This window comes from Lampetra planeri, chromosome 51, assembly GCF_965212315.1.
Source record: "Lampetra planeri chromosome 51, kcLamPlan1.2.h2, whole genome shotgun sequence".
In the NCBI taxonomy this organism is placed as follows: domain Eukaryota; kingdom Metazoa; phylum Chordata; class Hyperoartia; order Petromyzontiformes; family Petromyzontidae; genus Lampetra; species Lampetra planeri.
In genome coordinates, this window is record NC_136157.1 from 21,849 (window position 1) to 36,646 (window position 14,798).

Below are 14,798 nucleotides of genomic sequence, written 5' to 3' on the forward strand. Positions count from 1 at the left end.
TTCTCACTTCTCCGACCAAACAATCATATTTATCTTCATGTTGAGTTTCATAGTGTCGACGTAAATTGTATTCTTTGAACACAGACACTATATTCTGGCATATCAGACACACAGCTCTTTCCTTGTACTGCATGAAAAAGTAATCATAAGTCCACTGTTCTTTGAATATCCTACACTCCGAGTCAATTTTTCTCTTTCTTGACATCATTGTTTCCTAGGGAGTCAAAATTGCTATTAGTAAAATACCAATATATATATACAACGCTACAAAAACAATATACCAGCAATAACTTTGTCCACACAGAGACATACAGACTGCACTGCCCATCAATGCAGTCTAATTGGGGGAACTCCGCTTTTACCCCAGGCTCACACTGGTGCGGGTGCCATTAAAAAGTTAATTATACCTGCAGTTTTGTTCGCAGTGCAGCCGGCCCCTTCCACATGCCCTGGCTTCCTCTGAGTCCTGGGAGGTGGAGTAGTAGTCCGGCTGCGCTGTTCAGTTCCTCCCACCGCCTGAAGCTTGATTGCGGCCGGACTACAATTCCCATGATCCAGCGCTTCAGCCGGCCAGCCAATCGGCGGCGGCCGCCCCCTCTCCCTCTTCCACCAATGACCGTCCTTCTCATGTAGAAAATAAGTAACAGACAGGCAGCGGCGGAAAAAAACACCCGGCGGGCCGGATAAATGTCCTCGGCGGGCCGCATGTGGCCCGCGGGCCGTAGTTTGAGGACCCCTGAGTTAAACACACGCGCAGGGTGCTCCGACGACGGAGCACAGCCGTCTTTGTCTTCCCGCAGAACGGACAGCAAGATTTGCACACGCGAGCAAATAACATTTCCCATAGGGAGATCAAACCACGATGAAACACCGTGAACACGGTTACGGCATACCTTGAGTCGCTTGCAATCAAATCACAATGATACGAAGCAGACAAATGAGTCATTTTAACTTCCAAACCAAAAACAACTTAAGCTGTGTGAGACAAGGATATAACGCCCAGAGCGAGGGAGGGGATCATTAAGCTCGCTTAACGCGTAGGTTTTCGCAACAAATTATTCATAATCAAAAACGTATTGTGTAACCTCGGTGCGAATGTGAATCGTCGGTCTGGTTTAATGGATAAATCATGTGTGCCGCCAGTTCGCGAAAAAGCCCCACCCCTCCTTCCAGAATGATTACACAGCTGTGTCTTTAAAGCTAATAAACACGCACACGACACACACGGACGCAGATGTGTTCACCCCCACACAAAGATATCTTGCCCCGACCTTTGAACAACTCGGAAAACCGAGTGGATTTTCCCAATATAAGCCGAGGCAAAATCCATTCAACTCAGATCTTCAGGGCTCCGGCCCCACCACAGATCTCCAGGGCTGCGGCCCCCACCAGAGATCTCCAGGGCTACGGCCCCATCTCATCTCAACGCCGACAACGAAGAAGCTCTTCCATCATCCAGAATGACGAGGTTCGCGGGGTAGCGACGTGCATCAACAAGCTGAGGTCTGCACCACCTGAGAAGAATCGCTACCCTGAGTCGCCGAGCTGCGAGTGAAGCTGACGGAGATTCCAGCTATCACTCTCGAGCCAACAGAGACACCCAACGTCCAACCTGTAACGAACGAAGCATCGCTCATCGTCAGAGTGACGACCAGCGAACAACCTTCAGGAAGGGCGGAAATCGCCAAGCGTCGACCAAGCGAGCAAAGCAGAGAGCGCGAAGCAGTGGAGAAAGCCTGATCAAACGGCTGTGAGGAAGAGGACAGCGCCAACGCATGCGCCGTGTGTTTGATGCACACACCGACCAACACCCAGTGAGAACAACAAGACGTCCAGCAGCGACGACGGAATCATCGCGCAACACGACGGCGAGCGTCGTGCAAACTCAATCGAGCAGTGGAGAGAGAAAGCAAGACGGTCTCGCTGCAGCCACGCCCAAGCGAGAGGAACTTCTCTGGCGGCGGGTTGTATCCTCTCACACCACACAAGCTAACGACACAACTCCCGGCTCTAAGAAATTTAATTAATTTTACAAGGGGACAACGCACACACAACACGCACACGAATACGATTTTCAAAAAGTTATCTTTGCGTTTCAAAAAGGGTTGCCATTTCAAGGTGGTGCGTTCAAATCAACTGATCGTGCAAAGCAGTTGCTGCCGTCGAGTTACATGAATAAGAAGTGTTTTAGTCATTCATTTTCGTCAATTGCATAATCTTGCTCATGAATTTATTGACGTATGCTTTCGCCTTTGCATATTAGAGTGTCATGTGTTTGTTTAGAATTAAAATTGCTTAACACCAAGTCTCGAGTGTTTCTTTCCAAATCCATGCAAAACTGTCTTATTATTAAGAACTGTATCCTGTGATGAGATATGAAATTGGAGACGTAATATAACATAACACACACTAAGATAATCAGTAAATGTTTAATCAATGATAATCGTGTTATCCTGATTGATACAACTCTGGATAAACGAAACTAAGCTTAATTATCATAACTGCACACATTAACACAATCGCAAGCATCCGCATAAATTAATACGATTATCTCCGTGATTATCATAATTTATGCATATAATTACATACATTATCATAATTCATGCGATTTACGCATTTTTCAAAATTTCATTAATATTTATTATTTTTATCAAAATTTAATAATCCAACATAAACAACACCACATTGGACCACATAGTTCGTCGAGCCTTCAATGCCTGTGTAGTAATTACTCAGGAGGCTTAACGACGGGATCGGAGGCACACTTATTTATTAACACAACTTGTATACAGTTAGCGAGTATACACAGGACCTAAGGGGTAACGTCCCCTTACTCGGCTAACAGGGAGACACAACATCTAAGCCCCGCTAACCTAAGCCCAAGTCCTCCACTAGGGAGCTAGGGGAGGCTACCTGTCCCAGCCCTGGTCAAGCTGGGATCCGACCCCCTGAGTTCCCAGACCTGCTCGTCAGTCTGGGCTCTCGGGGCCACGCCACCGGCTTGCCCTGGTCGGCCCTTATAAGGACAGCGAGCCAGGGGAGCTCCGGGGCCTATTCTAGCTGGTCTTCCGTCTTCGCTGGTTAAAGCTGATACCTCGACCTCGAGCCCTCCGGCTCACCCCCACTTATAGTCCGCGGCCCCCCCGGGAGGGGCCCGTGGGGGATGCAGGTGCGGACGTCGGTGTGGCCACCTCCTATGTGTACGGCCCTAACCACGCCCCTTGTGTTTGTTTGCCATCCGCTCCCATACACAATTACACCTCTACATCACCCCCCCCTGTACAGCTCGCAGCCGTCCCCGGCTGCAACAAAACCAGAATAAAGGTGCATGCCTCCCCAAAACCGTGTGTGCCTCGCGTAAATTTAACAAGAACGATAACAGTCATAACAACAACAACAACAACAGGAACAGGTAGAAGAAGAAAGAGAAAAAAATAACCCGGCGCACCCTCCCGAATAAATACCCCATTCCGCAAACCCAACATATATACACGCGCTCCGGATGTCCCTCCCCCACTGTCCGCAAGGGCCCCCCAACGGCCGACCTCACAATAGTCTGCGCGTTTTGGCGCGCGTTCTCGCGGCGGGCCCGTCACAAGGGCTCGACCCGGCACGCTCAGTGGTGGTTGGTGACGGTCCGGGTGCAAGAGAGTCTGGCGTCGCTGCCGAGTGACCCCCGACCCCTCCGGGAGGGGTTGGCGGGCGTGGACCCGTCACTCCTGTTGCACCTGGAGATGGAACAGTTGACGTCATGTTAGGCGAGAGCAGCGACGTCGGGGAGTCGGCGGACCCCTCACACGTTTGGCCATGCGTGTGTGTGTGTGAACCACGGGCCGGCGCAATGAACGGTTTCAACCTTGAGGGGTGCACGTACCACCGACGCCTCCCCCATTTGACGCGAACACATTGCGGCCGTAAGACCTGTACGACCTCCACTGGCCCCCGCCACGGCCGTACCAACTTTGACGAGGTTGCCAGTGGCACCTGGGGACAGTGCAACCATGCCCTGTCCCCTGGTTTCCATTTGAACACATGTACCCGCCCCAGCCGAAGCCTCTCGTTCGCCTTCTGGCGGAGTTCAGAATTTTGCACGGCCGCTTCCCGCGCCTCAGACAATTTGCTGATGTTAAATTTAACGTGTTCGGACAAGGTAGACTTCGCCTGAGGCGCCGAGAGCTTCAGCTGGGTCGTCACAGGGGGGTTAGCCTCGCGGCCATACATTAAAAAGAAAGGGGAAAATCCGGTGGCCGCATGGGGAGCCATCCTGTAGGCCTGCAACACACCGGCTATGCGAAGGTCCCAATCTGTCTGGGATTCGGACACCTGTTGGGACAGCATAGACGTGATGGTCCGATGTAGCCGTTCCACCATCCCGTCAGTTTGAGGGTGATACGGGGAGGTCCGAATTTTTTCCGTACCCAAGAGGTCGCACACCTCGCGGAGGAGTTTTCCCGAAAAATTCTTACCCTGGTCAGTAAGCAGCCGTTCCGGAGCACCTTTGTCGAGGACATAGCCCTGGACAAAGGCCTCCGCGATGGCTGCTGCCGACTGGTTGGCCAGGGGCCAGGCCATAGGCCATCTCGTGAAGTATTCGACCCCTGTCAATAAATACCTATTCCCCCTGGGTGTAGCGGGAAATGGGCCGAGTATGTCTAGCGCAACGAGCTCGTTAACCCGGGAAACCTTTATGGACTGCAGCGGAGGGTTGGACCCCCTAGCTGGTGGCTTTCGCTGCGCGCATTGCGTGCACGACCCCAGGAGATCCCCCACGTCCTTTGCCATGCCCGGCCAGAAGAAATCGAGCTGGAGCGTGGCAAAGGTCTTGTGAACCCCCAAGTGCAGAAGCCGCTCATGAACAGCCCATACCACCTTACCCCTCAATGCTGCAGGCACCACGAGCTGCTGGCGGCGGGTTTTTCCGTCCCAGTGCATTAAAAGACCCTGGAACAACCCCCACGAGTCAATGTTCGCCACCCCCTGCCCAACCCCCCCTGCGCGACGGCGCAGAGCGAGGAGGGAGGTGTCCTCCATTTGGAGGCGTCCCCATTCCGCGACCGACAACCCCAGCAACGAATCCCTCCCTTCTTGCTCGATAGGACCCGAAGCCAAAGGCGCATCGGCGGCGGCCACGAGGACCGAATCGGTGGTGACGTTCGGGGGCCTACAACGCCCCGAACCCAGGAGGCAAGCGCACTCCGAAGTGGGTGGCAACCGTGACAGGGCGTCAGCGTTCGTGTGGCGGACGCCCTTACGATATGTGGTGACAAAGTCGTAGTCCTGGAGAATCTCCAACCATCGAGACAACTGGCCCGATGGTTGTTGAACCCGCAGAGCGTACTGTAGGGCCGCATGATCTGTACGGACGGTGAAACGCCGACCGTACAGATATGGGCGGTACTGCTGAATGAAATAAACAATTGCCAATAATTCCCGACGGGTAACGCAGTACCGTTGTTCCGCTGGAGACAGTACCCGACTACCGTAAGCCACCACATGCTCTACGCCCCCAATGAGTTGGGACAGCACGCCCCCGATGCCCGTGTTACTTGCATCTGTATCGAGCAAGAAGGGTTGTGAGAAGTCGGGGTAATTCAACGGCGGAGCCCCCACCAGGGCATTCCGGAGGGCGTGAAAAGCAGCCTCCTCCTCCAGCCCCCAATGAAACCTGACTCCCTTGGACGTCAAGGCATGCAATGGTTTCGCGATCGTAGCGAAGTCAGCCACAAACCGTCGATAGTACGACGCGAACCCAATGAAACTCCTGACCTCTCCCACCGAGGTGGGAGTCGGCCAGGAGCTGACGCATTCTGTTTTGGCGGGATCAGTGGATATCCCCGAGCGCCCAACAATGTGACCCAAATACCGCACCGATTCGCGGAGCAAATGGCACTTCTGCGGTTTAAATTTTAAATTGGCAGCCCGCATTTTGAGAAAAACAGCACGCAGCCTCTGGAGGTGTTCATCGAATGATTTGCTAAAGACGATGACATCGTCCAAGTAAATTAAACACGAATCCCATTGCAAGCCTGCCAAGACCAGTTCCATTAACCGCTGAAAAGTTGCCGGCGCAGAATGTAAGCCCATCGGCAAGCGGTTAAATTGGAAGAGACCTTGCGGTGTCCGAAAAGCAGTTTTAGGTTTTGATTCGTCATCCAGAGGAAGCTGCCAGAATCCAGATAGTAAATCGAGGGTGGAAAAGAATCGCGCCCCCGCCAAGGCATCGAGCGACTCATCCATTCGAGGAAGCGGGTACGCATCTGCCACAGAAATTTTGTTCAATCGCCGAAAGTCGACACAAAACCGCAGTGAGCCGTCGTGTTTTTTCACCAAAACGATCGGTGCGCCCCACGGGCTGTTGGAAGGGGAAATGATATCGGCGGCTAGCATGTCATCAACAGCCGACATGATCCTTTTCGGCGGGACTGAGCCGAAAGGGATTCTGGCGGATTGGCACGCTGTCACCCGTGTCAATATGGTGTCGCAGCAATTTAGTACAACCAATATCAAATTTGTGTTTACTAAAAACGTCGGCAAATTCTTTCAGGAGAACTCGCAGCTGCGCACGCTGCGTGTCGGACAGATCCACAGATCCCGCGCAAAGTGCATCCAGCCATCCGTCATCACAGTCCGAATGCGGTCGCGACGGAGGATCGGTGGTTACCTGACCCACGAGTGGTTCCTCATAGGGCGCCGGCGTTGCGTGTGCAAGCACGGTCCCTTGAGGAACCACGGCCGTTCGCGATCCTACATTAAGGACTGCAATGAAGGGGTCCCCATCCCCTTTCACCATGGTCTGAGCCGCTAGCAAATCGGGTCCATTGACCCCGGCCCGAGATGGTCCCAACAAGACCCCCCGATCCGCAACCCCTTTAGCAAACGGCCGACGCAACCTAAGAGGGACGAGCATCTGAGCCCCCGGGGGTACGCGCACAGTTTTTGTCACGAGCGCCTGCACGGTGGCAAACGCCCGACGCTCCGTGGTGGGGGAAGACAAAAATGTAACACGTCGGCCCGATGGGAGCTCGATGCACCCCTGGTCAATCAAGATACGGATGGGCATTTTGGCCAAGAAATCCGTCCCCAACAGGCACGGAACCGCGAGTGAGGAGGAAACCAAAACAGGCCCGGATAATTTAATGTCTCCAATGCAAATTTTGGCGCGGATTTGCCCAATAATGCCCAGCGAGCCCCCGTTAGCAGCATAGCATGGCACGTCAACAGGGAGCAAGGGACGACTTTGAACGGGAAGGATGTTATAAATCAAATCAGATATAATGGTCGCCGATGCCCCTGTGTCAATTAAAATCCGCACCTCTACCCCATCAATATGACCGACCACAACCGATGATCCCGACGACGCAGCAACGACACGATGGGCGAGCTCCGACCACTGACCCGGTTGGAGCGCTCGCCGCATTTCAGAACAATCGCGCGCGATGGGCGGCGATTTTCGAACCCTGTTCAGTTGAGCGCGTGAGTGTGTGTCGGATGTGTGCATGGGCCAAACGTGTGAGGTGCCACGACTCGCCGTATTTCTCTGCTGGAGCTTGGGTGGAGACGGCGTGGCGTCCTGACGAGGTGTCGCTCCGCGCTGACGGGGAGCCCGGCATCCTGACGCAACGTGGCCTTGCAGGCCACAGTTGTAGCAACGTGTGAGCGCCCCAGATGGCCTGGGCTGCTCCTGGCGGCTCGGTCCATTCCGAGCCTGCGGTGCCGCCGATCTCCATTCCCCCCGCCGCTCCACCCCGCAGACCTCCTCTGATGGGAGGGCGGTGGCCGCCATGGCATGGCCGGCCACCCCCTTGGCAGCCTTGCGACGCAGGGACCGCAAGCCCCCGTGGATGTGGCGCGCGACCAGCAGGGACGACATCTCTCCATCGTCTTGAGCCAAGACGGCGATGTCCAGCTCATCGGCGAGTAGCAGCAGCTTTTCAGCCACCATGGCGTCCACTCCCTCCTCGTCCATCCGCGGGAAAGCTGCCTTTGCCAGGGCCAGGAGAGCCGTTCGGAAGGCCAGGGGCGATTCGTTGGCGCCCCGATGCCGATCGTGGAACAGCTGCCTGCAGTCCGAAGGCGGCCCATAGACGGCTGACAGCAGCTGCAGCGCCAGGTGCAGCGTGGCGCGCTTTTCCTTAGGCGCCGAGGTGAGGGTAGCCAGGGCGTCGTCGTCCAGCATCGCCGGCAGCGCGCATAGTGCCTCGGCGTCCGTCCAGTTCGCCATCTCTTGATGAGCGATGAACCGCCTTTTGAAGCCACCCCAATCTCCAGCCGCTCCCACGAACTCCTTGAGAGGCGGCAGTCGCTGTTGTAAGGCGACGTCCGTGGCTGCGGATCTCGCTCCCTCGTTCCCAGCCGACGTTACAGTGTGGGCGGGCTGTGAGCATGGCATCGCCGGTCGCTCCGTTGTTGACGCGCTGGCCGGCGTTGATGATGTCACGGCTCGTGCTTGGCCCTCAGCAGTCACCTGACGCAGGCCGGCCCCGCCCTCTGCTCGCACTGTAGTGATGGCGGGAAATTTAACCGCGAGCCGCGTCGGGGTGGCGGGAAATGCCGGCGTGCGTCGGCTGCTGCCGTCTTCCCGCGCAGCCCCTCCAGCTCCCAGCCGCGTGATCTCCTCCAACACGGCGGCCGCGGCGTAGAGCAGCTCCGCCAGGCGGGAGTGAGCCAGCCGAAGTCCCTCGGCCGACGCATCCCCCCCCTCCTGTCGTAGCAGCGCGGGTGTACTCGGCCCCGGCTGCTCCGATCCGACCTCGGCCATCTCTGGTGGTGATTCGGCCGCGGTGTCCTCCCTCTCCGACTCCCTGGTACGTGTCGTCCCTCGTGTGTCCATCTTTGGACGTTTTACTTCTGACACCAGATGTAGTAATTACTCAGGAGGCTTAACGACGGGATCGGAGGCACACTTATTTATTAACACAACTTGTATACAGTTAGCGAGTATACACAGGACCTAAGGGGTAACGTCCCCTTACTCGGCTAACAGGGAGACACAACATCTAAGCCCCGCTAACCTAAGCCCAAGTCCTCCACTAGGGAGCTAGGGGAGGCTACCTGTCCCAGCCCTGGTCAAGCTGGGATCCGACCCCCTGAGTTCCCAGACCTGCTCGTCAGTCTGGGCTCTCGGGGCCACGCCACCGGCTTGCCCTGGTCGGCCCTTATAAGGACAGCGAGCCAGGGGAGCTCCGGGGCCTATTCTAGCTGGTCTTCCGTCTTCGCTGGTTAAAGCTGATACCTCGACCTCGAGCCCTCCGGCTCACCCCCTCTTATAGTCCGCGGCCCCCCCGGGAGGGGCCCGTGGGGGATGCAGGTGCGGACGTCGGTGTGGCCACCTCCTATGTGTACGGCCCTAACCACGCCCCTTGTGTTTGTTTGCCATCCGCTCCCATACACAATTACACCTCTACACCTGTACCGGAAGAATTCCCATCTGCTACAGATACAATGGGAGGCTGATCGATGCCTGGGTGCGGTCAAGGGATGGCTCCCTATTGCTCAACCACGTTATGTATGCCGATGATCTGCTAATGGCTGCTCACTCGGAGGAGGAGTTCGAGGTGCTTCTGCTGAACCTGGAGCTTGCCACCAACAGGTGGGGCCTTACCATCAGCCCAACCAAAGCTAAGCACCTGCCTGGCTATTTTGTACCATCAGACACTCCACCCCCACAACTCCCAATTTGTGATGGAGCAGTTGTGGAGACAGTGGAGAGTTTCCCGAGACAGTGTGCTAATGACCGGCTCCGGTTTAACAGCAGAGGTCTCACTCCGAATCAGTCGAGCTGCAGTATCTTTTCATTGGCTGCGTAACGCTGTGTGGAAGCTACCTGGTCTATCACTCCGTACGAAGCTTCAGGTCTTCTCAGCCACGGTCATTCCCTTCGTTCTCTACGCTTGCGAAACTTGGACCCCCCTAATGGAACATCTTCGCCGGTTATAAATATTTAGGCTGGCCTGCCTACGATCCATCCTGGGTTTAACCAGGCTGCATTGTGTGGTGAGGAGCTCACAAATCCTTGAAAGATGTGGACAAAGTCCCATCGGTGACCTCCGGCAGGCAAGGCTGCGTTGCCTGGGTCATGTAGCCCGCATGCCCAGCCACCGCATGCCTAAACAGCTTTTGTTCAGCCGGATCGAGGGGGCTAAACGGGCGCAGCACGGGCAAGGGAAGAGATGGAGTGATGTGGTACAAGAGGACATGAAGCTGAGTGGACTTGCCGATGACTGGTACCTGCCATCGGTGTCAAGATCGGCCTCTGTGGAGGAGGCTCATGAAGGACGCGACTGGGCAGTTGGAGGCAGTCGCCCTCCAACAACGGAGGGCGGAGGAACGACGCTCACAACGAGCGGAGCGCCGGGTGGCTAAAGCACAGCAAGTTGGCACAGTAGGGGGCACAGGTGGTGCATCAGCCAGTCATCTCGGTCATCTGTCAGTCGACCCGTGGCACCTGGGTCTGCCCCGTGACCTCCTGCCAGCGGGCGTTCAACACTTCACGTGGCCTCAAGGTGCACATGGCCTGGCACAAGCGTCGTGGTGACGTCACCGCCACTTAGTGGCGAATGGCGGTTGTTGTTGTCTGTGTGTCCGGCAAACAACCCCCTACCTCCTCGCGGTGCCGGACGGGCAACTCTGTCGTGGACAATGCTGTGGGGGGAGGGCCAATGCTGATTGGCCTCTCCCCTCATGGCGTCTGTGACCACCACAGTGGCTAAACGGGGGCTCTGGACGGGTGCGAGGGGCTGGTAACCCCTCCACCTTCAATTAATTACCACTAAACCACGACTTAAATATGTAACTAATGTGCCGGAGGCCCCGGGGGGACAGGCGTCTATGACGTCTCCTGGGCAAACCACAATTGGCGGAGCCAGGAGATTGAATCTTTACCCTCGGGGCTCCTCCAGAATCAACGAAAAGCCACTTCGTGTGGCCACGTGGAATGTTCGAACGCTCGCTGCGAAGGAGAGGCTACCAGTCCTCTGTCGGGAGCTGGACCGGTACCGTCTGGATCTCTGTGGCATTCAGGAGGTCCAGTGGACCAGTTCTGGCTCCTGCCACCATGAGGGGTGGACAGTCCTCTACTCGGGGCAGGAGACTGCCAAACAACAGGGTGTTGCTCTTCTGAACAAAAGAATGAGGGAGGCGTGGGAGCGTTGTGGTGAGGTGTGGGAAACTGTAAGCCCCAGGCTACTTTGGGCTTGCCTTCCCATCAACCGGAGGCGAGGAGTGGTGTTCGTGGTTACTTATGCCCTCACCGAAGACGAACATCCGTGGAGGGATGCAGGCAAAGCCGATAAGTCAGATGCCTTCTATGACCTCCTGTCACAGGTGCTGGCTAAAGTGGCCACTCGGGATAGTCATCTTGTTGGGTGACTTCAATGCCAGAGTTGGTCATGATGCTGGCACCTGGTCTGAAGTGATTGGAGGGTATGGGCCAAATCAGCTCAATAACAACGGCATATACAACAACGGGACATACCCAGAAGGTGCCTTGGGTTGACTGCTGTACCAGGCTAGGTGCAGGAGGTCACGGAACACATGAAGGTAGTGCCATGGGTTGAGTGCTTATTCCAGGTTATGTGCAGGAGGAAGGTACGCGACCAGACCCAGTAGGTGCCATGCGTTGACTGTTGTGCCAGGCTAGGTGGAGGAGGAGGAGGAAGTCACAGGACAGACTCCGCAGGAACTATGGGTTGACTGTTGTGCCAGGCTAGGTGCAGGAGGAGGAGGAAGTCACGGGACAGACCTAGGTAGTGCCATGGATAGACTGTTGTGCCAGGTTAGGTGCAAGCGGAGGTCACGGGACAGACCGTGACCATCAAAGAAAACAACGGTGAGAAGCATGAAGCTCCAGCCGGTGGTTTTTTGCCTCATTTGAAGTGGCAAAATAATAACACGAGAGTGAATTAATTCCCTGCAAACCATCAGGTTAAGGAAACAGGATGCTCATTCATCATTATACGTGCGTGTTTGAAGTATCCAAACCAAATTCCTACAACAAATGCAGTTTGAAGATTAGACAGCTACTTTTATAAAATATTTAAATTCTGTGCATTGAAAATGTCTGAATTACGTGTACAATTTAAAGTGCTATATACCGATCATATTGAATTAAGTCAATCAGGGTGGCACAGTTCAATTAGGGTGACGCAGTGGCAACGCTTTCGCTCCACAGTAAGAAAGGCCCTAGTTCGATTCCCGACTTGGGCAGCTTTATGTGTTGAGTTTGTATGTTCGGGGTGGCATGGTGGCGAGATATTAACAACCTCGCCTGGTATACAGTAAGTCGTGGGTTCGACCCTGACCCTGACACCTGTATATTTGGAGTTTGCATGTTCTCCCTGTGGTCGCGTAGATTTTATTTTTTTCCGGGTCCTCCGGTTTTTCCCTCCACATTTAGAAACATGCGTTTATAGCAGTGGAATTTTGCTGCTATAAATTTCCACTTCATTGAGCTATCATTTGTGGCCAGGTGGCTTCTGAAAGAGCTATATAGCTCAGTGGGCCATACCTGGTAAAACAAAAATAGTTTTATGTTCTCCCCCTGTTCTGCATGCGTTTCCTCCAGGTTCTTCGGTTTCATCCCATAGCTAAAAGAAAACTCTGCACACTGTTGACTGGTGTTGCCCAAAACATCCCAATGCTAAAAAATTACCTCCAAATTACTCGATTGGGCTCACACACAGTCGTAATATTGCACCGAACTGTAAACACTCAGCAGGATCCTCCTGACAAATTTGCCTTGAGATTCATTGAGGCTTTCCTGGATAAACCTGTTTGCAACTGACCTGCCCAGAAATAAATAACCACAGATTACATACCAACACACGATTGGGGCTACAAGTAACTCTGTGATGTTTTTGCAAACCGGCAAAAGTGCATCCAGAACCACGAATTGCCCCGACAATGTGTAATTTACTATGATCATTTTATTTTGGTTTGTTTACCCATGGAAAGCCTCCCTGGGTCTCAACTCTTTTTCAGGAGGGCCGTGCCAGGTTTTCACAGGAGTGCGGCGATGTTTCCGTCGCTGCTCCGTTGTAATTCCGAGTGAGTGATTTGCAGGAAATGTATCAGCATTGGGAAGTTTGCCCGATATCCAGTTACAATGAAATTGTTCATCTGCGGGAAGAAACCAGAGAAGCCAGAGGAAACCCTTGAAGAACAGGAAGAGAGAATATGCGTGGAGTGAGACCGCACAAGAGTGTTGGGGAGTGAGAAAAAGAGCTTCATAGCTCATTGCATTCCTCCAGTCTAAAGATTATCATTCTTATCAGATATTCATCTGCAGCATCGAATGTAGAGTACAAGCGCACAGCGCACCACTTGCCATCCCCCAGCCCCTCCCCCCGTGTTCCAGAAAACAGACCTCAATAAGTAAACCGCGTACGGCCCAATCGTGCGTTTCATAAAGTAGCGTTGGTCAAGGTGTGTGACCGCACCTTGAAGTAACCGCAGGGCATCTCCCGCTGCTCGTTGAACTCACTGCAAGCCTTGGCTAGCCCCTTCTTGCACATTTTCAGGAGGTGCTCCATGTAGAGGTGGGAGGCAGGGCCTGCCTCCCACCTCCAGGTGCAGCGTGAAGTCCCGCACGCACATCACCAGCGACGGGAAGTGTCGGTGAAAGTCCGAGCCGATGCGGTCATCCTTTTGGTGCTCCTTCGTTCTCACATGGTCCACTAGGTTAAATATGAAGCTATGACGTATTGCAGTCAAGGGCAAGACAACACATGCTCATTCAGGTAGTGTTTCTATGCTAAGGGTTGTATGTCTGTGTGTGGGGAGTGGTAGTGTAGCGGTTATCAGGCTGCGCGACGAATCTGGCAACTCGAATTTGATACCTGCTTACCAGTCCTGGGCCTCCTTCTCTAGGTCGACTCAGCCTCAAATGAGTACCTGGGCAGACAAAGGTGGTTGGGCGTGGTGCTGGCCACCCACCCCCTTGTGTGCTGTGCCGGCCTTCATTGGTGCTTGCAAACAGCACTAGCCCCAACAGTTTGTTTAGGCTATGGCTATATGGGGGATGTTTGTCTTTTCACTCCTTTGTTCGGCAATATTTTCACATTTGTCCTCTCCTTCCCCAAGCTTTTGCAGTTTTAGATTCACTTGCTTCTCCTTTACTTGTTTTATTTTGCCCCTAAACGTAAATAGTACCATATCTTATATTGCTAGTGATTTCATAATTTGACCTTGATTGTTAGTTACCAGATTACAATCTCGAACATCTGCACCAAGTGAAGATTTCGATTTATTTTTATTATGAGCATAATTTTATTTAAAATTGCGGCTGGAATCGTTTTGAATGCATACGTGCAAACATGGTGCAGACGTTCATATAATCATGCACTTTAATTCGCACGTACACATGTGCATTCGGACAGTCAAAAGTGATTTACTGCACAATTGAGCATTAAGGCGGTGACAACTACTGTTGACTTCTGCACAAAATAGAAAATATTTTGACACCGAGGCTTTCGCGACCAATATTATTTGTAATAAAGGTATTTTTGGATAGATCACGTATATATAAATTCTGGTAAAATCGCCCGATGATGCCGGATGTAATTACCAGCAAAACGTCGAACTCAAATTGTAAATGTTGTGGATTTACTCTCCAACACAGCAGTGGGCTGATGTAGTAACTAGTTGGCACGTGTTTTTACGTGACAAACCTTACTGGTTTGCTGTCGAGTGGTGTCGAGTTAACAACACATGTATACTTACGCGCTCTAACACAAAAAACCTTTATTGTGAACAGTATGTATTTTATCAACGCTGGAAGGATGACCCGCAGCCACGATTTG

General features: G+C 53.5%; 1 protein-coding gene across 3 annotated transcripts in view; it reads right to left on the reverse strand.

Moving 5' to 3' along the window:
• Positions 1-2,417: 2,417 nt before the first annotated feature.
• Positions 2,418-14,798, reverse strand: part of LOC144734511 (uncharacterized) — a 77,024-nt gene continuing 64,643 nt past the window's right edge. For all 3 annotated transcript variants that reach the window (XM_078616738.1, XM_078616739.1, XM_078616740.1), the window contains one exon: positions 2,418-13,690. In XM_078616738.1, coding sequence (XP_078472864.1) covers positions 6,392-8,830 — 2,439 coding nt within the window. In that variant the 5' untranslated portion in view covers positions 8,831-13,690 and the 3' untranslated portion in view covers positions 2,418-6,391. The remainder of the gene's footprint in view (positions 13,691-14,798) is intronic.